The following is a 26,110-nucleotide window of genomic DNA, read 5'->3' on the forward strand; positions in this document are numbered from 1 at the left end:
CCCTGCCCACCACCCCACCCACCCCCGCAACAACAGACATCGGGCCTACCTCGTACCCTTGATCTTGTTTCCTTCCAGCTCACAGGTCAGTCAGGCCTCCTGATATTGCATCAGCCCAAAGCTAAAGTGTTGCCCTGGGGCTCCTGATCTCTGACCCCAGCCCACCACCTCAATGTAATGAGGCCTGATCCACAAAATATTACATGCCACCAGGATTACAGCTAGTTGGATAGCACATCCTGTTGATTGAGCCCTCGAGGACCACTTGCCAGGGTGCGTGGGGGGGGGGTGGGGGGGTAAGAATGATACAACCCATGGTCTCCATCTGTCTGAAGAATCTTGAAACAAAGACCATACAAATATACACCAGATGGACCTTTGCACACATTGTACAAAGGGATCTTAAGTACCATTATTACAATAAAGGCACAAGTCAGATACCAGTAATTTACAAAAAAATATTTCAGTCAAGTTATGGCAAAGGTTGACAGAGCTCACAAACCATTATGAGATTTATGTCAGCAGCACCATATTTTCTAGAAACTATTGCTTTTCCATGTGCATTTTGTTTAATTTGGCAATTCTGCCATCTTATTTTAAAATTGTAATAATATCTTACCTTGGGGCAAAGACATGAATGGCATGAAGACTTGTTTCTGTTGATCCATAACCTGAGCAGCAAAAGAAGAATTGTTAAAGGACAAACAGGCTTGAATATTTTAGAACAGTTTCAGAACAGTTCTGATGAAGGGTCACTGACCTGAAACATTAACTCTGCTTCTCTCTCCACAGATGCTGCCAGACCTGCTGAGTATTTCCAGCATGTCTTGTTTTTGTATCACCAAGACAAATCCAGGCCCAACAAAACTGGACCTCCTGCTATCATTGCCTTGGTGAAGGCCTTCTCATTTTCCCTTTTTAAAAAACTTATGCTCAGGCTGACAGCGTCACTGGCAAGCCTAACATTTATTATCCTTCCTGGTATCTTTTAACTTGAGTTCAAATTCTCAAATTGCCTTGATGGCTTTTGAACTTGCATTCTCTGGATTACTAGTCTAGGCTCTGAATTACTAGTCTAGCAATATAACTCTGCTTGGCAAAAGGTTGGTTGGATGGCATAGTGAAGCACTGCCTTTATACATCTGAGTTCTGGGTTTAAATCCAATCCAAACTGATGAGGCGAAAGTTTTTGTCTTAATCTAGTTCTAGTGGGCAGCCGGCTCATTAACCTGGCAATCTGACTGAGACAGGAAGTGAAACCTCTCACACTGCTGCAAAAAATCAGAAATTAACTGCAAAAGCGAAAAAGTGTTCAGGGCCCTGGATGCCATCCTTTTTGCATACACCAAATGGCTGGTGGCACACTTCCAGCTTGTAATGAGGGTGTGCTTCCTGCCTGCCATATTGGTGTACACCAGAAAAGCGGGCGCTGTCAAATTACTTGGCCAGTTACTTTAAAAGGTAACTTTTGTGCAGAGATGCACACCACCTGCCCTGGAGCTCAAGTTCTTATTTGCTTTTTAACATTATCAATCATGTACTGAATATCATGGCCTCCAGTAATTCGAATCACCTATGAAAACTTAGGCCTTGACATTTACCCACCCCCAGAATGACAGGGGGAAAGGATCAGCATGGTGGGTGGGGGGCAGGGGCGGGTTTAAAGAGTTACAATGGAGAGGCAGGACATCAAATTGACAAATTTAAATCAGGTTCCCACAGTGCAATCGGATGCCGATTTAACATTCACTGTTTCTATATGGGTTTCTCGGGGATTGGGAGCCCAGGCAGAGAAAGGGACTAGCTGGCTACACAAGGTAAGCACCATTATCAGCACTCTATGTGGGCTAGGTGGAGCAGGAGTGCTGCCTGAGCCCCTCAAGTAAGCCTTAGCCCTTCCCCAGCTCTGAAAGCCAGCCTACCCTGCACGACCCCAAGAGCAGATATCACAAGTGAGGGGATTATCCCTAAGCATCCCTTGCCGTGGCCTCCAGCCAGACTGTCTATTTGGTCTGCTGTCGGGCAGGAAACAGAACCATAAATTGTTAATGAGGTCCTGCTGGCAAGGTCTTTTGGGGTTTTTCAACCATTTTAGACCTCACTTGCACCCTTTCCCCCCTCCCCATAAATATTGGGGCCATGGTGTCTAGGACCAGGCAATTATTTACTGGGCACAAAACTTCATCTGACTTTTAGTCGAGTATAATTGTTTGACAGATGGATAAGATGAGTTTGTGTACACTTCTATGAATCATCTATGATTCTGCAGTCCGCATTACTTGATTTCATATCAACTTTCAAATCATCAAGGAACCATTTCCATTTGTCAACTGCAGTGACTTTAATTTGCTGTGGAGTGAAATCAATATGTACTACCTGGAGCAGGTGCTTTAGTTTATCCCGTACTTTCGTTTGATCTGCTTTGACAGCCAAGTGGTCAATAGGTTGCCTACGTACCAATGTGACCTTGGTGCCATGTTGAAGTTGAAGTCTTGGCAAATGCTGACATTCTTCCTTGGTTTTAATTAACAACATACACCCATGTCCTTTAGCCTTGACTTGGAGCATATCCTTGTGCTTAGAGAGGGCTGTGGCCTCTCCTGGTTTGTTATAAGTGTAGGTTTCTGACTGAATCAATGACAACTTATCTTTAATAGCAGAAACTGCTTCCTTCATATGTTCCGCTGCACCAGATACTTCCAAACCTGGAGAAGCCGTTCTGATATATGATATGGTGATGCCGTTATTTTGGATTTCAGGCAGTTCTCTGAGAGTCAAGGAACTTGCCATATAGTTCACTTGCATCAACGTGGCAGGAATGAATTCTGTGATCACCTGCTTATTGTCCAGGTAACTATTTAGTTTTTGTGCAACATCTGTAACACTGCCTGAAAGTCCTGCAATTATTATGGCAGCTTGATTTTTGTCCTCTATGATTCTGCAGTGCTCATTGCTTGACTTCATGTCAGCTTTCAAATCATCGAGGAACCGTTTCCATTTGTCAACTGCAGTGACTTCAATTTGCTCTGGAGTGAAATCAATCCTCACTTCCTGGAACAGTTGCTTTATTTTATCTTCTACTTTCTTTATATCTGCCTTGACAGCCAAGAGTTCAACAGATTGCCTAGGCACCAGTGTGGCCTTGATGTCATTTTGAATGAAGTGCGTTTGTACAAATTTCTTGAGGTCTAGCGATTTTATAAAATCTATCATGTGTGAAGACTGATTGAGAGGCTTCCTTTCTAACTGGGACTGGAACTGGCTGATGACTTTGTGAAGTTGACCAACCTGCTCCTTCAGTCCTTTCAGTTTTAAGGCTGGGGGAGCTATGGTGGTGGATATTTTCACAGAGGAAGCAGTGTCCTTGACATGTCTTTGCAAGAACTCCAACTCCTCGAGACTTTCCAATAAAATCTGCTCTTCAACAGTATTCTTTTCATCGTCTAATTCTTTTTTTGCCTTTTCCAATATTCCTTGTAGCTTTCTGCAAGTGTCCGAAACTTTACTTTGCTCCCCAACAACGACAATCTTATTTTCTGTATAACAGTAAAGTACATCAAAACCAGGTGCCTTCAATCCTCTGCTTTTGTTCTTTACTTTTTCCCACAAGTCTTTATCTATTGGAAAATCTCTGAAATCAAACTTCCCATTGAACTTCTGAATTGCTTCTTCTGCGTGCTTCTTCCAGTCCTTAGCAATTTTGTAGTACAACAATATATTTGCATCAAAAGAAGGCTTCAGAATCATTTGCTTTGAATTTGGAGAGTCTGTAAAGGTAATGTTACAATAAACACCCTTTGCAATTTCTTCTAACTCTTGTTTATAGAGACCAGTCTTCTGGATGTAGCTTAGAAGTGTGGAATTGATGCAAATGTAGCACTGTTCAGGCTGTTTGATTTTTGGACCATTATTCCCATACAAAGGTTGTTGCAGATCATGGTAATAGCGACTAACAATCAGCTGATGACCTTTTAGGAAATGTTCCCTTTCAGTGACTTTTCTTGCCACTGCAAAAATACAATTGGAAGAAACCAAACAATTTTAGTGAGCAGAAATAGATGCATTTATTCTCTATCTAGTCCTGTGCACACGCCATACTCCAGAATGAATCATTTTATTACAGATGCAAAACACGTTTTTTAAAAAGAGAAACCCAATCATTTCATACGAAGTTCTTCTTATCTAGAGGTTTGGTGTCCCTATCACAGGAATGATGCCAATTTTTTTTTATTTGTTTGTGGGATGTGGGCATCGCTGGCTAGGCCAGCATTTATTGCCCATCCCTAATTGCCCTTGAACTGAGTGGCTTGCTAGGCCATTTCAGAGGGCATTTTAGGAGTCAACCACATTGCTGTAGGTCTGCAGTCACATGTAGGCCAGACCAGGTAAGGACGGCAGATTTTCTTCCCTAAAGGACATTAGTGAAGCAGCTGGTTTCTTTACAACAATCAGCAATGGTTTCATGGTCACCATTAGACTAGCTTTTAATTCCAGATTTATTAATTGAATTCAAATTTCACCATCTGCCATGGAACCCATGTCCCCAGAGCATTAGCCCGGTCTCTGGATTACTAGTCTAGTGACATTACCACTACGTCACAGTCTCCCCTTTAACAGAGTCCCAAGGAATGCCGCAAGACTAATTTCTAAACTTTAGATGGTTGAGTTCTAGCTCTTGACATACATTGGGAAGGCAATGTACAACTTAGCTTTGGCAAGACGTTCATTGGTGACCTGTTAGATGTAGCTGCACACTGGGAAATGCGTTGAATACCCATGGTAGCAATCTGGAATTTAAGGGCGGTAATGACATTTGGAGACACTGGCAAAGCACAGGTCCTGCAGCAATAGCCCGGCGAAGCATAGTCCCCTTATACATTGCTCCTCAGAAATAAGAAACAAACTGAGTATAGGACCTTATTCTTTAGACCCTGAGGACTGGGTAATGCTTTTTATGAGCTGGTCTTCTCACCTGCTGTTTTCTAACAGGCCCACCTGCTGCTGTCCTGCTTGTGGTTGCTGAAGTTGTTACTGTTTCTCTTCCTCCAATTGTTCATCCATCCAAAGAAAAAAAGCAAAAACATCACCCATGATAAGCAATGAAAGCTTAATCAGGGTCAGGAAGGAGGAAAACATCAGAAAAAAAGTAAAATCAGAACTGCCAGATCATAAAGACCTGAGTGCCGGCAGGAGAGTGCCCCTTTAAATCCAGCTTCCAGTCATGTCATTCTGTTTGCGAAGCCAATTCCACTAGACTTCAATAGTGGGTTTGCCACAGTGTTGGATATCTGAGTCAAGTGCAGAGTTAAAATGGCAGTGGAAAGGGGTGGCAAGTAAATTTTCCCAATTTTAACTGCTCACCCATCCCATTCTAGCATGCAATTTGGGTTAAAATCAGAGCCATAGATAGATACTATGAAGCTTAAACTTAGAAACTGGAAAAGATAGCCAGCAGGAAAATAAAATGAATCTTAATATTTCAATTCTTGATATACAACATTTTTGTAAAATAATGAAACAGCATACCCTCATAATCTTGAAACCGAACAAGAGCTGTCATTGCAGATCTTTTGACAATGATTTCTGCGATTTCTCCACCACCGCTGCGTTTGGTATTTGAAAAGTACAATTCCAGGAAGTCATCGCTGAAACTGTGATTAATTCCTTCTATCTGCACCAAGTTTGTCTTGGCCAGACGGTGGGCAGTGATACAATTGTTTTCAAATGGCTTCTGACAACAATTCTGCAGAAAGGACATGGCATCTAAAAAGTAACAGGAAAAAATTCTATATTACCGCATACAGCCACATTAATCACAATTTTCAATACAGGCTTCAGTGAAACCATTTCATTCAGTTCTACACATCAATCACCCTGGCTCATTCCCATACATGCAAATAAATGAATTGCTATTAATTAAAGTAAAATTAGAAAAGAATTAAGTGTAAGAATACCAACCTATATCAGTTTCAAACGTTACCACCACTGTTTCACCATCTTGCAGAGGTTCAATCTGATTCCGTGTGTTATTGCTGAGGCTGTCAACGTACAATGAAATATACTCCAACCTCGAGTTACCATCAAAACCCTTCAGAAGAAATGTTTGGGGCTCATACTTTTCCTCTTCTTTATCTTTATCATATATTTGCACTTTCAGAGTTTTGCCAGCCAGCTTGTGCTGTGTTTGTGAAATAATTTTTTCCAGGTCTGTAAACATAAACCAGAAAAGCAACATTGAGTCAGCTAAATTTATCTTTGTATAAGCCTTATATCCCTTGTATTATCATCACAACCATAGCAGCACTCTATAAAAATCACATAAGTCCAACTGCTTTGACAAAATAACTCACTCTATAACCTGATATAATAGGCAATAAGGAATAAATTGTGTTGAAACAGCACACAAAATAATTTTACACAAATTCCTCAATCCAGTGTGGTACCAGTGGAAAATAAGGCACTGAGTTCAAAGATGTACTGTGTTCACTATTTGAGTTGGAATTGTAAATGCCTTCTTGATGTAGAGGATTATGATAGTCACTATAAATAGTGAACTAAGGAGAGTTCCCTCATAAACTGTCACACTCACTCACAAAGCATGTCTACTGAAAGTGAAAGAAACTGCATTGGTAAGGTTTGTTATCCTGAGAGCCTTATGTGCAAAGGAAGTGTCGCTTTCTTTCTGGCCTGTTGTTAAAACTGACCTGAGAATGTTTGGTGTGATGCCTAGCATCAAAAGAGGGAAAATTATACATTACATATACTCTCATCTTGATGAGTACAAAAACTGCAAAGTTTTATTGTCCCTGCTCTCTGGTTGTGTAAATAATGTCATTGTGGCTAGCCTAACAGCTTGTGGAAGAGATTATCATGTTTTGTGATTTTTGATTGATTTTTCTTGTACAAAAAGGATTTTGAGACTGAGTTTGTTTAATAGTTGTGCTTTAAAACAAAGCAATTTGGCAGATATTTAAAAAGAAATGGCCAAAGATAATAGACATTGAATAATGTGTGTTAAAGCCAGATGGGCCAGACTGGGAGATGTCACAACTCACTGTCTATCCCAAAGTAATACATCAAAGGACATTTTGTCTCATCACAGCTCCAGTAGCCAGGATGGTCAGGGATATTAAACTGCTCATTGTCTGCTAGAGTAGGTGTTCTATAATGCAGAGAGTATCAATATTTTTATTGAAAAATCTTAAGGCTTGCCTCATTTGTGTCATAAAAACTAGAGTCTAAGAATTCCTGTTGCACAACAATAATACACGAATGCTCAACAAAGTAATGGCATATGACGTGGTAAGCATTCATGAAATGCAGTCATTTAAAGGCTGGTATCATTTTTAGCCCTGTCACATTCTATCTCAATCTTTCCCTCAGATAGTACAGTTAACAGTATAAATATTTACCATCACTGCTCGGGCAGCTCACAAGCCAAGAGCTTTCATCATTTGCAGAGATTTCCACATCTGATACAATTCTTTCAAAATACATCGCAATAACATCTTGATCAACTGAACCATCACTGCTAACCAGCAGTTGATTAGAACTGCTTTGCTCTCTCACGGAGGGCTTGAAAACTGAAAGAGAAAAATGTATACATGAAGGGCATTTTTTCCTCCGGTAATGATTGTGACACAACGAAAGTTAAGGCAGGATGTACTTAGCTCTACAGAAACAAAGTCTGTACCTGACTCTTCCACTGGAACTGGGAATCCTTGATTTTGAAATCCCTTTGCCGAGCTCTGCATAGGGAAAACAGAAAAAGAGTACTGCACACAAGAGGCTACTAAATTGTTCAGGACAAGGTAGTGGTGCATTAGATGTAAATTAAATGAAAATAAAAAATACAAATAAAACAAAAAGTCGTTAGTTTGCTTTCTATTTTCCCTTAATTTTCTCTCCTTCTCTCCTGAATTTGTTGGCTCATGGTGAGTTATGATTCCATCACAGACACAGTTATACCTTTGGTATCCGATTCAAGGAGACATTATTCATGTATGAGGATAAATTGTGCTGTCCCCAGTTATTTGACTGTGAGAGCCATCACAGCTAAGCCCACTGCTATTCTCACCAACAGCCGAATATTCATATTTTCCAGTAGGTCCCACTGAATAATGATAAGGGATCAAAAACCATTACTGATTTTTCCCTTTGATTTATAGGGGTGGGGAAGCCAATTGTAGCAACCTAACTGCTGCTGCATCTAAGATTTGCAGAGTCAGCACAGGCGAGGAACTGGATCTGGAACTTTCTGGTCTGTATAGCATAGTATTATACCAGCCAGAGCCTTTACCCATTAGGAAGTTACCATTCATTTTAAGAAAAGCCAGTCTGAGTGCCAAATATGTTAAAACAATGTGATTCAGATTGTCTGACTTCAGCTGTGACAGGGTTTATGTTTATACTTATAACTTATGTTTAAATTCTATGTCATTTTGTTGACACAGGACAGTTACAAGTTCTGAGATCAGTTTTACATACATACTTAAAGATTAATTGCAGGATTGTATCAACAAAATGAGAAGCATTTGCTTTTGTACTATTTAAAAGTCGCCCTCTTCATAAAACCGATTTAATGGAAAACAAAGGCATAAAGAATAAATAACATGTACATTTACAGAAGAAGTGACTTACCTGGTCATGTTTATTCTCCTTTTGTGAACTGGTCAGCAATTGACATTGTTCTTTTCCTGGCTCTTTGATGCTGTCTGCAATCGCTCCAATGGAGCTCACAGAACTTTCTCTACTACTGTCCACCTTATAGATTGTAACACGAAGCTGGACTGGCTCCAGGGCTAACAACTGCACTGTGTGGAACTCGTTCTTCACAACATTTTTCTGCACTGATAACACAGGATAAACATGAATCATTTTTATTCACAATTTGGTAAGAATAACCTCCCTTTATTCTGTAACATTTGGCTTACTTTTTCCACTTACATTTGCCAAGATGGAGCTTATCAGCTTTTCATTGCATTTAATCATTAAAATCTGTTTGCATCATTTTCCTACCAAGATTACACTTTCTTCAGCCAAGCTACATTAGTACCAAGATATTACCAGGCATGAGGTCCATTTTTTTAATTTTTGTGAGGACTTGCTTAAAATTGTGGAAATGGATTCCTTTGGAGGACTGAAGTGATTCCATAGATGCTGGACGTTTTTTTGAAAAGTCACTGGAAGGACTTGGGTCTTTGTTTAAAAACATATACTGGAAGTCACATATCTTCAGCTAAGTAAACAGCAGGTTCCTTCTGATTATGGGAGTTGTTTACAGAGAAATGACATGTCAAGATTTATGGTGGTCAAGAGTTGGTTGCATTTTAGATTGTTTTCAGTCATTTGGGGGTCGGCTAAAAGAGTAGGCCAGTTCATCCTTTCTGCACCTCTCTCTGAGAAACCCTGAGAATCCAGTGTGTGATAGCTGAAACCCCTGATGTCGCATTTCTCCTGGAAAGCCTGCCAGACTAATCCTCGATGTCGCCTGAAGATCCCAGTGATGGACATCACATGTATTTGGGATGTCAGAAAAGCGACAACTGATATCATTCCATATCTTATCTTTTTCCTTCAAGAATTAAAAAGTATTTGGCCAAAGCATTTTTTTTTTGTAAAAAGGAAATCTCTGCAGAGAACACCTCTGTTTTTTCAGGTGTGTTTGTGTGTTTGTTGGACTAAGTTAGAAGGGAAGAACTTTTATATTTCAATTTGTGTGTTAATACTTGGCATCTTTGTGGAATATGCCTTGTTTTATAATAAATTGATAATTTTGTTATTTATTAAAGAAACTTGGTTGGTGGATTTTATTCTGAAATAAAAATAGAGTATATGATTGACCATATTGGTAACTGGGTAAACATTTAAATATATGCTGTGCAGAAGTGGAACTAGAGAAAAACAGTGCACTCCTCCTGCCTCAGTCATAACATTCATGTCACATGCATGTCAATAACTCAAAAAAGAAAATGCCCAAATAAAAACAAGAAATGCTGGAAACACTCAGCAGGTCTGGCAGCATCTGTGGAGAGAGAAGCAGAGTTAACATTTCAGGTCAGTGACCCTTCTTCAGAACCTTCTGACCTGAAACGTTAACTCTGCTTCTCTCTCCACAGATGCTGCCAGACCTGCTGAGTGTTTCCAGCATATCTTGTTTTTATTTCATATTTCCAGCATCCGCAGTATTTTGCTTTTAATAAAGAAAATGCCCTACCTTCTTTCCTTAAACCTCAAGAGCAGCATAATTACCAATCCCTCCACCATCAACATCCTTGATGTCACCAGTGCCCAGAAGCATAACTGAAGCAGCCATATCATATTATCGTAATATTATTGTTAATCAAAATTTGTAGTTGAGACTTGTGAGGCTATCCAACCCAGGAGCATCAATAATTTAAATGAAATTCAGGAAGCTGCGCTATATATAGGTGTACAGAAAACTGACCCAATCTGACCAGCATGCATTGTAAAGGCCAAAAGGGCTTTGAGCTAAAGTAACCTGTCAACAACTGAAAGCCATCTTTATTACAGATAAAGAGAGTCACTGGTGAAAAAACACTTTAAGGCTATGGAATATTTAGCAAAAAGCAGCAAAGTCATAAAAAATTAGTTGAAACTAATAAACAGACATACTTCAAAGCTACGGTTCGCTTTGATGCTGAGTGAGAACTTTGGAGAAAATTCACGTGCGTAAAAACATGAAGCTATGGTATCTGAAAACATGAAGATAAGAGATGGAACGTGCTAATTTAGCTGGTGTAAGTGGTCCAAAGTGTTTTGAAAAGCAGCGCAAGAGTGACAAACTAACATTGATTGATGATGTCAGTGTTTGCCTTCCTTTGAAATACAGAGAAACTAACTCTAGAAGAAGCTTTTTTTAAGTGCTTTATCAGATAAACGCTGTTTTTAATTCTCCAAGCAGCAGCTTGTAAGAAGTCAGTAATGTAAGGGACACTGATTGTTTAATTGTCCTGTGGACCTAAAATGTGTGTGTGACTAGGAAAGGAAACTGCTATTGTGTTTCCTAATAAAGATCTTGAAGGCATCGGCAACATCCATCAGAGATCATGAAATTACTGAAGGAAATGTAAACATACGCTCATCATCAAGGCAATTTCTAATGTCGTAGTTTGAACAACGAATTAGATGCCTCATTGGACAACTGTAACTTAAGTTGGGTTTTGATAGGATAGTATGATCTTGTCAATGAAACATCCTGCCCACTTCGGAAAGAAAAATATTAAAATTGCTGAAAAGAATGATTTACTGCTTAAGCCAGGCAACTAGGTCAGTAGCTGAAGAGTATGATCAACGGGAGGTGAGCGCTCACTGGGCGATCGTATATACAACTCTTTGTAATGTATTTGTGACTGTCAGGTGATTTGTATTGATAATTTGTATTCCTATCAAAGCTAGTAAATACATTAGTGTTTAATTTGGGCTTTGAGTGTTGTCTCATTATTTCTCGAAATTCTCATATTTGAACAGTACAGTAACCTGTCAAGGGGCAGAAGGTTATGTCTTACACTTATCTCCAACAGCAGGTCAATGAACCCAGTATCAGGTTGCCAATTTGGCAGGTTGGTTTGTCCTGGTTGATATTGAGGTTTTTGAGTGTTGTTGCAGCTGCTCACATACAAGGGAGTGGTGAGAATTCTAGCATACTCCTCATTTGAACTTTTAGATGGTGGAGACACTTTGAGGGATCAAGAGGTGAAACACTCATTGCAAAGTTGAGCCAGATTTTTCTGTAAATATAACGGTGAGGGTAACAGTGCTTATCGTTATTTATATGCAATTCAAACAGCAATGGCACGTGCAGAAATCTGAAAGTTGCTATCCAAAATGCTCTGCTTCTCCCTGTCTGACCATTCAAATACATTGGACAGTGAAATGTTGCTGCATTTACCTTGTTGCTACGCTCTAGCTGTAGTCCCAAAGGAATTTCTCCCCATTAGAGACAGGTGGTAATGTATAGCTTGAGGGCCACTGCTCTGCAAGTGTGGGGCACAGTGAGGATTGAACCCACACTGTTGGCATTCTTCTGTATCACACAATAGCTGTCTAGCCAACTGAGCTAACCAACCCCACATTTAATTGATTAAACTCACCAAACAAATTTAGGGCTTGTCTACTTCTGGCTAAATACCCAACAACATAGCAAGTCTCAATTACTGCCAAACAACCTCTCTGGCACTGAAAATTAATCTTTACAAGCATGATGTCTCATTCATTCAGCTGTTAATTGCTGCTGGAAATTTCTTAAAAAGTAATTTTTAAAAAACTTTGTTCTGTTTCTTTTATCTCTCTCTCTCTTTTAATCCAATCTTTTCCCCTCTTTTTGTTTTGCTTTCTGTACCTGATTTGACATCAAATTAAATATTCAAACTTACACTTCCTGGTTCACACTGATTATTAATAATTCTTCAATCTGATTGGTTAAGGAGACATTCCATTGCTTGACATGCTCACACAGGTTCCAGATGTCCTGTAGCGGGTGCTGTGCTTAGATGGTTGGCTGACAGGAACATACATGCAAAAGCCCATAGAAAGTCAATCAGTAATTGCACCATTCTTTCACCGCTCAGAGAAAAACTTGGCTCAATATCTACTCCGCCAGCACTGGTGTACTGTAGCTGCAACATATACTACCTACAAGATGCACTGTAGCACCTCACCAAACTTCCTTCACCAGAACCTCACAGCCTTTTAACCTCTACAAGAAGCAACAAGACCATTGGACCACCATCATCTCCGATTTTCTGACCAAGTCACCCACCATTCTGACTTGGGTCATAACCCTCAAATCCCTAGCTAACAAAATTATGAAGGCTCCAGAAACAGAAGGATTGCAACAATTCAAGTAGAAGGCCCACCACTACCATTTTAGAACAACTATGAATGCGTCATAAAATATGTCTTTGTAGCATCACCCAACTTCTGAGAACAAATATAGTTAAAAGATAATTGAAAAGGGTAATTTCAACGCCTTTTTAATCCTTAAATTCTCAGCATGAGCCCTGCATATTTAACAACTTTGCCTAAAATATGCTGTTATATACCCTGTGCACCAGCTTCCTCCAAAATAAAACAGCACCACGTATGTTCCATGTCATGTGTTGAGTTGATATGGCCTGTGTTCACATACATGCTGTTCCATGTGTCAAGTACTTGTGCAGATAATGATGCTTCAAGTCTCAGAGCTTCAATCATATTCTGTGTTAGCAATTTAACCGATCAAGAAATCAGAATAAGGATGTGGTAGCCTAATGCTGTGGTACTAAACCAGCAACCCCGAGGTCAGGAATTCAAAATCCCACTAGGAATTCAATGTATCTGTTAATTTGTCAGCTAGCACCAGAAGAATTACCATGGATTATTGTAAAAACCCACTAATGTCCTTCAGGGAAGGGAGCCTGCCATTCCTACCAGTGTGTCAGTTCTGCCTCCATACCAAGTAAATATTAAAAGAAATGAGCATTTACCTCTTGTCTCATCCACTGACATGAAGGAATTCTACTATCAGGTGGGTGTAATTAGGGTTCCTACCTATCATGACATGCGTCAGTTTATATAGGGTATGTATTAGCTCCAAATATACTTTGCCAATATCAGGGTAGTGTCCTAGGCCCAACCATCTTCAGCTGCTTCATCAATGGCCTCCCTTCAGTGATAAGCTCCGAAGTGGGGATGTTCGCTGATGATTGTATAATGTTCAGCACCATTCGCGACTTCTCAGATACTGAAGCAGTCCGTGTAGAAATGCAGCAAGACCTGGACAATATCCAGGCTTGGGCTGATAAGTGGCAAGTAACATTCGTGTCACACAAATGCCAATGACCATCTCCAACAAGAGAGAATTTAACCATATCCCCTTGATATTCAATGGCATTATGATTGCTGAATCCCCCACTATCAACATCCTGGGGGTTACCATCGACCAGAAACTGAACTGGAGTAGCCATATAAGTACCGTGGCTACAAGAGCAGGTCAGAGGCCAGGAATTCTGCAGCGAGTAACTCACCTCCTGACTCCCCAATACCTGTCCACCATCTACAAGGCATAAGTCAGAAGTGTGATGGAATCCTCTCCATTTGCCTGGGTGGGTGCAGCTCCAACAACACTGTCATGGTCCTGTAGTTTTTTTTTCAGAATATGCAGTTTGCGTTTAAGGCTTGCAAGGGATCAGTATTGCTTTAAGAACCAGCAAGCCTCAGGAATTATAGGAAGGTGCATTTTCGTTGCCTTAGAAACAGCCATTTGGAGACTGTGATTCAAAGGGTGCATTCTCGTTACCATAGATACAGTCACTGTATCTATGTGAGTCTCATGCGATACATTTGTTACAATTCAGTTTTGAACTGGCTTTTAGTTGAAGACAGTTTTTTCTAACAGAGACACACAGAGACATGCAGACACAGCTGGTGTTGGCACCTGAAGAAAAAGCTCTCAACCATTTAAACTGAAGGAAGAGGATTTTAGTCTGTTTAATTATTTTCTCTCAAAATTCTAAAACATCGAGCCAAAACAGAGATCTCTGGTAATTTAAATTGAAGAAAGGGAATTTAGACTGTGATAATCTATTATCCCTCAAAAACTCTAAAGTCAGATTGATTCTGTTGAAAGTTTTTGCAAGTCGTTAATTGTTGAAATTCGCTGGAGAAGGAAAGCAACATTTTGCGAAGGCTTCATTCAACATTCCGCGAAGACTTCAAACAACATTCTGCGAGGACTTCAAGCAACATTGGACTGTAAATTTGCAAGGACTCAAATATTTTCCATTTTAAATGTTGTTTGTATCTTTATAGTGTTTAAAAAATTAGTTATTCTAATTAAAGAGTTGATTTGTTGATTTAAAGACGCCTGGTTTGGTTAGCCTCATTCAGGGGTTAACAGATGGTACAATTTGGCTGGGTCTTTCTTTAATTTGGAAAGTTTTAAATAATATGTTAGGCGATCTGTGGAGCGATGGGATTGAATTATCTGTGCATTTCTCCCACCACAATCAGAATTATATATTTTGATTGGGGGCTTTGATTGGAGCGGTCGGTCATAACAACTCAAGAAGCTCGATACCATCCAGGACAAAGCCGCCTGCTTGATTAGCACCCTATCTACAAACATTCACTCCCTCCACCAGCAACACTCAGTGGCAGCAGTGTGTACCATCTACAAGGTGCATTGCAGCAACGCACCAAGGCTTCTTAGACAGCACCTTCTAAACCCGCAACCTCTACCACCTCAGAAGGACAAGGGCAGCAGATGCATGGGAACGCCACCACCTGCAAGTTCCCCTCCACGTCACACACCATCCTGATTTGGAACTATAAAACAGTTCCTTCACTCTACTGGGTCAAAATCCTGGAACTCCCTTCCTAACAGCACTGTGGGTATACCAACCCCACATGGACTGTAGCGGTTCAAGAAGGTATCGCACCACCACCTTCTCATGGGCAAATAGGGATGGGCAATAAATGCTGACCTGGCCAGCGATGCCTACATCCCATGAACGATTTTTTAAAAAAAGACCATCATCGGGCTGAGATTTGGTGGAGGCAAAAGAGATGATTTGGATGGAGCAGCTGCGTTCTGAATACTTACATGGCCACGAGGTATTAATATAACAATAGCAGACGAGAAAAAACTTAAACTGAATCTCAATTAACAAGCTTCAAGGAGGACAGCAATTATAAGAATCAATATTTCCCTTTGGAAAGTTGCTTCCAGCACCCTTTCAAATAATGCATTCCAGATTGTGATAACTCACTATGTCAAAAAAATAATTCTCCTCATTTCCTTCCTGGATTTTTTGGCAATTATCTTAAATTTGTGTCCATAGTTTCCAACCCATCCACCAGTAGAAACAGTTTCTGCTTATTTACATTTTTCAAAGCAGTCATGGATTATAGAACAAATTATCAACAGAAACTTGCATCTATATTTACAACTGTGGCATTGCATTCATATCTGGGCATGAATGCAATTGTAAAATATCAATAGAGATGATCAGATACTTTTGGAACACAGTGCTTTAAAGTGTATTCATCAAAGTAATAAAGGCATGGTGCAACCTGGTGAATTTACTGGGGGGAATTTTGCAACATTTGAGCACTCCCTTTCCTGGTTCTAACCTTATTATCAGAAAAACTTTGGAACTATGGGCTGCCCTGAATCAGCCAGATGCATTTTGCCCTCAAGGCAGCACTACAGGATTGTCATATTGCTCACTACTTTATTGCTTTTTCAACACCAGATATGATTCAGTAGCTCAATGGGGATCACCAAATTCAACACTGTGCTCTTCTTTGGATGTAAGTATAATAAAGTGATAAAGTGTTTTGCAGTAAATGACTTGGATGTTGAAACCAAGGGGTAGATTTTAACCTTCACCGCCAATACACCCCACACGAATGGAACTGAATGGAAAGGCATATAACAAGCAGCAATCTATTACCGTAATAATAATAAAAGCAAAATACTGCGGATGCTGGAAATCTGAAATAAAAACAAGAAATGCTGGGAATACTCAGCAGGTCTGGCAGCATCTGTGGAGAGAGAAGCAGAGTTAATGTTTCAGGTCAGTGATCCTTCTTCAGAAGTGGCAAATATTAGAAATGTGAAAGGTTTTAAGCAAGTAAAGCGGGGGTGGGGCAAGAGATAACAAAGGAGGTGTAGATAGGACAAGGTCACAGAGAATAACCGACCAGAAGGTCATGGAGCAAAGGCAAACAATATGTTAATGGTGTGTTGAAAGACAAAGCATTAGTACAAATAGGGTCAAGAAATGCTGGAACCACTCAGCAGGTCTGGCAGCATCTATGAAAAGAGAAGCAGAATTAACGTTAACTCTGCTTCTCTTTTCACAGATGCTGCCAGACCTGCTGAGTGGTTCCAGCATTTCTTGTTTTTATTTCAGATTTCCAGCATCTGCAGTATTTTGCTTTTATATTAGTACAAATAGGGTGATAACGGACTGAAAACTGAACAGCTGCAAGTACAAACATGAAAAAAAAATGAAAAAAAACAGTGGGTAGGCAAACTGAACAAATGAAGATAAAATAAATCTATTACCAGTTGTTTTCCACTCAAGAGTGGAAATAAAAATCTACCCCAAAATATCAATTTTGCTGACAAACCTAAATTACTGAACTCTGCAGAGAAGTAGTGAAAGATCTACAAAATGATTCAGATCAATTGTGCAACTGGACAGAGAAACTACAAATAAAATATAGCAGTTGAATGCAAATTGGTACATACTGGATAAAAATAGTGTCTTACATATAGAATGCATCATATAAACATAAAATTATTACGGCCATCTGGCCTACTCTGTAGCCATGCCGGCTCTGTAGAGCAATCCAGTCAGTCTTATTGCCCTGCTCTAATCCCATAGTCTGAAGATTTATTTCTTTCAACTGCCCATCCGATTTCCTTTTGAAATCATTCATCATCGCCACTTCCACCTCCCTCGTAGGCAGCGAGTTCCAGGTTATTACCACACGCTGCGCAAAAAAGTTCCTCCTCACATTCCCCCTGCGTTTCTTGCCCACAATCTCAAATCTGTGCCCCTTAGTCCTTGTACCACCTAGAAGGACAAGGCCAGCAGAACACAACCACCTGCAAGTTCCCCTTCATGCCATACCCTTGGAAATATATTGCCATTCCTACACTGTCGCGGGATCAAATCCTGGAATACCCTCCCCAACAGCACTGTGGATATACCTGCACCAGACTGCAGTGGTTCAAAAAGGTAACTCACCACCACCTTCTCAAGGGCAATTAGGGATGGGCAACAAATGCTAGCCTTGCCAGCGACGCCCACATCCCCTGAAACAAATAGAAAAAAATGCTAATGGGAAGAGCTTTTCTTTGTTGAACTTATCTAAACCTGTCATAATCTTGTACACCTTTATCAAATCTCCCCTCAATCTCCTTTCCTCCAAGGAGAAAAACCCCAGCTTCTCCAACCCAACCTTGTAGCTAAAATCCCTCATCCCTGGAACCATTCTGGCAAATCTCCTCTGCACCCTCTCATCCTTCCTAAAGTGTGGTGACTAGAGCTGAATGCAATACTCTAGCTGTGGCCAAACCAGCGCTTCAGAAAGGTTCAATGTAATCTCCCTGCTTTTGTATTCAATGCCTCTATTTATGAAGCCCAAGATCCCATATGCTTTGCTAACTACACTCTCAATATGTCCTGCCACCTTCAAACATCTATGGACATGAATTCAGGTCCCATTTTACCTGCACACTCTTTAGAACTGTACCATTAAGTCGATATTGCCTCTCCCTATCACTTCTGCCAAAATGCATCACCATTCAATTCTCTGTATTAAATTCCATCTGCCAGTTGTCTGCCTGTTCTGCTAGCCTATCTATGTCCTGTTGCAGTGATTAGTATCATCCTCACTGTTTGCCACACCTCCACGTTTGGTATCATCTGCAAATTTTTAAAATTTACTCTGCATTCCAATAGCCATGTAATTTATATATTTAAAAAAAACAATGGTCCTAGCATGAGTCCCGACCCTTGGGGATCACCATCCTCCAGTCTTGAAAGCAACTATTTACCAAGACTCACCGTTTTCTGTCTTATTCTTTGTCTAAGCTGACACTGACCCTTCTATTCCATCATCCTCAATTTTGTTAACCAGATGAAATAGCACACATAGACTGGGAAGGCAACCTGGGATTGACAGTGGACTCATCACTTTCACCATAAACTTAAATGGTCAGAAAATGGTGAACAGCAGCACTTGGATTTCCAATATGCACTTCCAGCAGGCATGGTTTCCAACACAAAATCAACCCCTACAGCCAGAAAGTAGAGTACAAATTTACAGTGGTATGCTAAAGTTTTATGCATTTATCTAAATGCAGCAATCAGACCATATTTGGAGTCTGCTGTGGTCAGTTCTGATTACCACGCTACAGAAAGAGACATAGGCATTGAGATAGATTCAGAGATAGCAGCCAGACTGTGCACTGTATCCATTCCAATGTCCATACCTCATTTTGGAACATGTAAAGGGGATGCGTTACAGGAGAAAAAAAAAGATCAAGTCTAGAAAGAAGGCATGACCTCTTCAAGGTTTACAAAATATTAAATGCTACAGATAAAGTCAACCCAGAATATTCAAAGTAAGTTCAGGAAGTTGGTTCAGACTACATGAATTTAAATTGGTGTAAAGTGGATTTGAAACATTTCAAGAAGATTTTTTTCATTCTAAAAAAGCATGACAAGTATCAGGAATGATCCACCAGACAGATATTAAACTAGTAGTCATTGAAAATGCAGCTGCATGGTAAAATAGGAGAAGATACAAAAGGTGACTGAGTGAAATTACCTTTTCTTGTTCATTTCTATTGTTATCATTTTGTAATAAAGATTTAGCTTAAAGACATGGTGTGGTAGATAGAACAGCTTGAAGGTTTTCCTGTGGAGATTGCAGGCAGCAAATACATGTTCCAGGGAAAAAAGATAATCTTTGCATTCATATCCAAATACTTTCAGTCTCCTCTTACGCTGGTAACCAGGTATATGTTAATTTCTATCATTTTTATCTATTTATATATGGGGGGAGGGGTAGATTCTCAACTTGCTGCTTGGCAGGAACATTGGTATTATGGGTTGGCTGCTTGTTAGTGAATTCATTCAAAACAAAAATCATGCGGTTCCTGTAACAGGCAAACAATTTGTAACATCCCATTTTACATCCAAACGGGAAATTGAAAATCTGCCTTACAGTAAGTGCCCCTGTAACCAGCCACTATATCCAAGGAACAGAGGGAGGGTGGAATTTTATCAAAGAACAGGTTGTCCCGCCACCAGGACTGAAAGTGGGACTGAAGCCCACACAGATGGACGGCGGGACCCTAGGCGGCATTTTACTGGCAGTGGCCAATTAAGAGGCTGCAGGTGGGCCTGCTGTTCAATTGAAGATTGCAGCTCACCTCTCAGAGCTGTTGACCCAATCAGAGGGCCGGTAGCTTGGCAGCCTCGGCAATGCCACCATTAGAGGTAGCCACTGCTGAGGCTGCCTTCAGGTTGCGGTGCCCTCGAAGGCCAGGTAAGTTTTTTAATTTAATGTGCTAGGGTCAGGCAGGCAGGCCCTGGTGTTCGGAAGGGTGTGCCCTCCAGTGGTGGTATCATTGCTGCAAGAGTGGTCATTGCAACAAGGCGCCCCTCCATGGGCCACGGAGTGGCCATTAATGAGGGGACCACCTCTGCCCGGGAACAGTCTGGGAGGCTGCCATAGTTCACCTGCCAGTCTCCCCTACTGCTGGCAGCCCCTCTCGACACTGTTAAAGTGCCGGTGGGGTGGGAAATGGCTGGTAATTGACTAATTAATCTAGCAATCTCCGTCTTGAAAGCTTCAAATGACTCAAAGTCCACAGTCCTTTAGGGGAGAGAGTTCCAGATTTCAACTATATTTTGTGTGAAGAGTTCCTTTCCCATTTCACTCCCGAATGGCTAGGTTCTAATTTTAAGATTATGCCCTCTTGCTCTGGATTCCCCACAAATATCCTAAATGATTACTCAGTCACAAACTTGTTCTGCTTTCAAGTGCACGTTCCCAGCAGGGAGTCTGGGATCAATCAATGTATTCTTCTATGTACATGAATGATTCAAATTAAATATCCCAGTGATGGTGATAGCTAGTTTTAGTGGATGCCAGAAAACAAATTCCAAAGGATAAATAAAAGCAAAATACTGCGGATGCTGGAAATCTGAAACAAAAACAAGAAATGCTGGAATCACTCAGCAGGTCTGGCAGCATCTGTGGAAAGAGAAGCAGAGTTAACGTTTCGGGTCAGTGACCCTTCTTCGGATTTCCGAAGAAGGGTCACTGACCCGAAACGTTAACTCTGCTTCTCTTTCCACAGATGCAGCCAGACCTGCTGAGTGATTCCAAAGGATAAATTCCCTGATCATACACTCTTAGCGGAAAGTTGGGCTGGAAGGGAGCTCCAAAACTGCAAGGCCGATTCACCCAGTGTAGTATCGGCGCATTTGCCCTCAAAAAACAGGTGTCTAATTGAATTGCTGAAAGGAACAGTTAATAATAATGACACTCCCCTGATATCTACAGTTGTCTTAACGTGGGGCTGTCAGACTAGTAGCGGCATTAAAAGTGCCCATTAAATTGCACTCAAAAGACTTCAGTGTAATTGACACCCTTATCAAGTGGTCTAGACTTTATTCGTCCATATTTTGTACACCGGTACAAGCCGGTTGCGAATCGAAATTTCTTTAAGATAAATTCTTACCTTGTTCATTTTTAAAATAGACCAGGAATTTCCTCTGATCTTGGAGTGCTTTAATCTCACACTCTCCGCCACCAGATTTCCTTTTGCTTTGGAAATAAATGGCGAGTTTACTTTTGACAGAGTCCAGGTCCACAGGCAGCCCTTCCACTAACACGGGAAATCCAGCCATCCCTCAGCTTTCCTCCTCAGACAACAAAGTTTCAGCCCCGACTCCTATCGATCCTCGGAGCCAGCTCAACTTTTGGGTCTGCCCCACTGCCTTTCCATTAATGTGAACTCGATGTTTTGTTCAGAGCTCCCCAAATTTTCGAGTGAACAATTCTCGGAAATAAACTTCCGTGTGTGCTATCTATCCAAAACGAAAGTGAAAGATTACAAAAATAGTAAAATATTTAGAGATGTAACACTACATTACAAACATTGGACTCACTGATTTATTTCAAAATGATCTATTATTGCCATCTGCTCAGGCTCCAGTTCACCCGTGAGAGGACTGGTTGTATTATTGGCCCCTGTCTGGTTATCAAATGGCTGTTCCCACCAGCCAGTTGCCCACATCTTCAGAGGCTAACCTCAACAACAACTTGCCTTTATATAGCGCATTTAATGTCGTTAAAATGTCCCAATGTGCTTCACAAGAGCGTAATCAAATAAAATATGACACTGAGCCACATAAAGCAATATTAGGATAGGCGATCAAAAATATTGTCAGAGGTAAGTTTAAGGAGAATCTTAAAGGAGGAGAGAGAGAGAGAGAGACTGAGAGATTTCTGGAAGGCTTCAGGCCTAAGTAGCTGTAGGTACGACCACCAATAGTGGAGAGATTCTTCAGGAGGCCAGAATTGGAGGAGTACAGAGATTTTAGAGGGTTGTAAGGCTGCAGGAGCTTGCAGAGATAGTGAGGGACAAAGCCATGGAGGGATTTGAAAACAAGCATGAGCATTTCAAGATCATGCAGTGGGAGTGAGCACCGGGGTGATGGATGGTTGGAACTTGGTGCAGGTGAAAAATGGCAAGAGTACATTGGACCTCAGAGTCTAAATATAGGTATGATGTTCCCCCAGACATCCTTCTTTTCAGACAAGTACCCATGAGTGCTGGGTACCATGGCTGCAAAGCCACTGGGGAGTTTTCTTTACAAACACAGTAAAGGGAAGGGGGGGGGGGGTGAGGGGTAGGGTGGTGGGGGGGGGGGGGGGGGACGTTTTGCTACAGCTATAGAAAGCCCTGGTTAGACCACATCAGGAGTACTGTGTACAGTTTTGGGTACAGCATCTTAGAAAGGATATATGAGCCTTGGAAGGAGTGCAGCCTCTTACGAGAGCTCCAAGGGTTAAATTATGAGGAGAAAATTACATTATGTAGGTTTGTATTCCCTGGAATGTGGAAGACTAAGGGGTGATTTGATTGAGGTTTTTTAGGATTTTGAAAGGAGTTGATAGGGTAGCTAGAGAGAACCTCTTTAGCTGGTGGGAATGTCTAGGGTGAGGGCCATAACATTAAAATCAGAGCCAAGCCATTCAGGAGAGAAGTTAAGAAACATTTTTTCACAGAAAGAATGGCAGAAGTCTTGAACTCTCTCCCACAAAAAGTAGTTGAGCTAGCTAGTGCACAGTGGCGCAGTGGTTAGCACCGCAGCCTCACAGCTCCAGGAACCCGGGTACTGCCTGTGTGGAGTTTGCAAGTTCTTCCTGTGACCACATGGGTTTTCGTCGGGTGCTCTGGTTTCCTCCCACCACCAAAGACTTGTAGGTGATAGGTAAATTGGCCTTTGTAAATTGCCCCTAGTGTAGGTAGGTGGTAGGGAATATGGGATTACTAGAGGGTTAGTATAAATGGGTGGTTCTTGGTCGGCACAGACTCGGTGGGCCGAAGGGCCTGTTTCAGTGCTGTATCTATAAATAAATCAATAGTTGTAAATCCAATTTTGATAGATTTTTGCTAGCCAAAGTGTGTTATTACAGATATGCAGCCAAGGCAGCTAAATGGAGTTAGGATACAGATCAGCCATGAGCTCTTTGAATGGCGGAACAGCTTTAAGGTGCTGAATGGCCTACTTCTGTTCATGTGTTGTCCTTACTTTTCCCCATATTCCACCCCTTCTTCATTACAGATTAGTATGTAGTGTTGTTCTCGTCAGACTGGAGCAGGCATTAATGTTTCAATGGGTTTTGGTTTGTCATGATTTTGTTTGGGGGAAGAGGCGAGGGGTCTTGATGTTGTTGTCGAGCTATTTCCATATTTTGATATCCGTGATGGATGAGAGTTTTTGTTGTTCACACGCCACTGATGGTGGTTTGCATGCAATTACTCCTTCCTCCGACAGACTGTCATAGCCATGTGGGTGTAAGGAGAAGGGGTGTGGGATCACTGGCCAGGAGGGTAGATAAGTTTCTGTTCTTTAGATTGTACCTGGCTGTGTTTGGGGTATTAGAAGGGGAAAGGGCATTTTTAATCAATTATTGTATTGCTTTGACATCAGTGCTTGTGATAAATTCATATTTTGATGAAGTCAGATTTCTATACTCCAGTGAATACTTTTTTAGCACTTGTGGTTGGTGAGCAGATGGTGCCATATAGAACAAATAATACCAAGGGATAGAGAGAATAGACCAATTTATCCAGGGAACCATGTAGTAAATCAATATTAATTGATTGGATTTTTTTTTTATTTGTCTTGGGATGTGAACATTTCTGGCAAGGTCAGTATTTATTGCCCTTGAGCTGCCTTCTTGAACCACTGCAGTCCAAGTGGTGTAGGTGCACCCACAGTGCTGTTAGGGAGGGAGTTCCAGGATTTTGACCCAGCGACAGTGAAGGAATGGCAATATAGTTCCAAGTCAGGATGGTGTGTGACTTGGAGGGGAATTTGTAGGTAATGGTGCTCCCAAGTATCTGCTGCCCTTGTCCTTTTTTTAGATGGTAGTGGTCGTAGGTTTGGAAGGTGCTGACTAAGGAGCCTCTTTTAGATGGTATGCATTGTTGCCACTATGCGTCAGTACTGGAGGGTGTGAATATTTAAGGTGGTGGATTGGGTGCTGATCAAGCAGGCTGCTTCATCTTGGATGACATCAAGCTTCTTGAGTGTTGTTGAAACTTGTTACTGATCAGGTGAGGAGGGATCACAAGGCTCCCCTCTTGTCCTTCCCCTTTGACTGCAACAGGGTTTATTCCTTTTTAAACAGTGGATGTTCACTTCGGTGTAGAGCATGGCTACCCGAACCTGACATGACCCGATGACGTGTCGGGTTTGGGTCAAGTCGGGTCGCTCTTCCGGGTCCAGCATTCGGGCTCAGGTCGGGTCGGGCTGGGTCGGACACACTCTAACAGCCTTGCATTACAATTGTGTTAGTGAAACACTGGAAACCACAGATCTTCTGAAGTGTGCTTCCTACTCTGCTTGGTATTTCAACAGTAATCAATAAACGGTTCTTGCATACATTGTAGTAGAACTCAGCCCCAGACTCACAATTATCCGGTTAGGCCTTTCTTGCCCTTTCCTGATTCTAGGGGTGTTGAAGGTCTTTGCCATTTTAATGTTAATGAAATATTTACAATGTAATCAGTTGCTTATGTAATAAGATGTTTTTAATTAGTTCTATTTTTCATTGATACAAATTTAACTTTTTTGTGTTTTTGTTTATCTCTTGGTTTTCCTTCGCACTTTGTATTTTTGGTGACAAAAGCAGTTCAACAGCTTCAATCTGCATTAATAGGAACTTGGCCCTTTTCTTTAATTGCACAGTTTTCAAATGAATTGACTGCATCCCGTTAGGGGTTGGCAAGACTTCTCATGCCTGCCTCAAAACATAGTGTATTGAATAAAAAATATAAAGTAAAGGAGGCTTGTAAGGGAAATTAAGAGATTTAAAGGGGAAACACAACGAATTATGCTCTGAATTTGGAATATATTTAATTAATTAAGTGTCAGACCTGATAAATCGCTGCTTTTAGTTTAATGTGGCCTCAGTGTTATTGGATAATTAATGAAATTAAGAGGCATTTTTTATATACAAAGCTGAGCATTAGTGCTTAATAGTTGACATATAATTTTGAATCTATTTTAATTTCTTAATTCATGTGACACCACTAAATATGAAGCAGTCTTAAATCAGTTAATATTTTTGTTTGTAAAATCTGACTTACCGCATTAAAATATTAAAACAAGGAGAGACATTTCAAAGATTACTGGACTAGTAATCCAGAGGCCTGGACTCATGATTCAGTGATAGCCAGGACGTCAAGGCAGGAAACACTCCACACTAGTCTGCAGTGAGCGATTCCATCGAAGGTAGAGCACAACCTCTTTAATATAAGAATGTATATTTTATAATAATTAATCACTCAGGACCTTCCTGGTCTCTGCATCTCAGCTGCTCACTGGATAAACTTGCAGCAAGTATTTCAACCTGTAAAGCATGAGTCTAGGTAATGTAAAATTATATTTTCTGAGCCCTCGGGCAATGCTGTGTTTATTTTAAGCAATACAGATACTGGTACAGTACGGGACAACCTGTCTGAGCACAACTTCATGAGTTTCTGTTTACAAGGTGATTCCTGACAATGCAGCTCCCCACTGACGTCATCATGCTGCGCCGCGGTGCGCACATGCGCAGACAGTCTCCTGCGGCAGCTGCTACAGTCGCAAGCTGTGACATTTTAGTGGCACATGCTGTATTTGCGCATGTGCCACAACAGCGCCACCTACCGATAGCGTTGTCAACAAATGCATTCTATTTTATATTGCCTCTCCCTGCCCTTCCTACCAAATGTATCACTTCACACCTCTCTGCATTAAATTCCATCTGCCACGTATCGACCCATTCCACTAGCCTG

At 41.0% G+C, this 26,110-nt stretch overlaps 1 protein-coding gene across 3 annotated transcripts in view; it reads right to left on the bottom strand.

Annotated features, from left to right (window-relative positions):
* LOC137371904 (protein mono-ADP-ribosyltransferase PARP14-like) overlaps positions 1–21,817 on the bottom strand; it is a 78,436-nt gene extending 56,619 nt beyond the window's left edge. Inside the window, exons 1-9 of one of the 3 annotated variants that reach the window (XM_068034923.1) lie at positions 21,705–21,817; positions 21,275–21,623; positions 8,641–8,849; positions 7,694–7,748; positions 7,413–7,583; positions 5,959–6,207; positions 5,527–5,763; positions 2,377–4,007; positions 620–671 (exon numbers count right to left, since the gene is read on the bottom strand). In XM_068034923.1, the coding sequence (XP_067891024.1) occupies positions 620–671; positions 2,377–4,007; positions 5,527–5,763; positions 5,959–6,207; positions 7,413–7,583; positions 7,694–7,748; positions 8,641–8,849; positions 21,275–21,443 (2,773 nt within the window). In that variant the 5' untranslated portion in view covers positions 21,444–21,623; positions 21,705–21,817. Of the gene's footprint in view, positions 1–619; positions 672–2,376; positions 4,008–5,526; positions 5,764–5,958; positions 6,208–7,412; positions 7,584–7,693; positions 7,749–8,640; positions 8,850–21,274 lie in introns of all 3 variants that reach the window. The other 2 variants (XR_010975300.1, XM_068034924.1) reach the window with 2 other exon arrangements.
* Between the last annotated feature and the right edge of the window lie 4,293 nt (positions 21,818–26,110).

The sequence above is a fragment of the Heterodontus francisci genome, chromosome 7 (genome assembly GCF_036365525.1).
Source record: "Heterodontus francisci isolate sHetFra1 chromosome 7, sHetFra1.hap1, whole genome shotgun sequence".
Lineage (NCBI taxonomy): Eukaryota > Metazoa > Chordata > Chondrichthyes > Heterodontiformes > Heterodontidae > Heterodontus > Heterodontus francisci.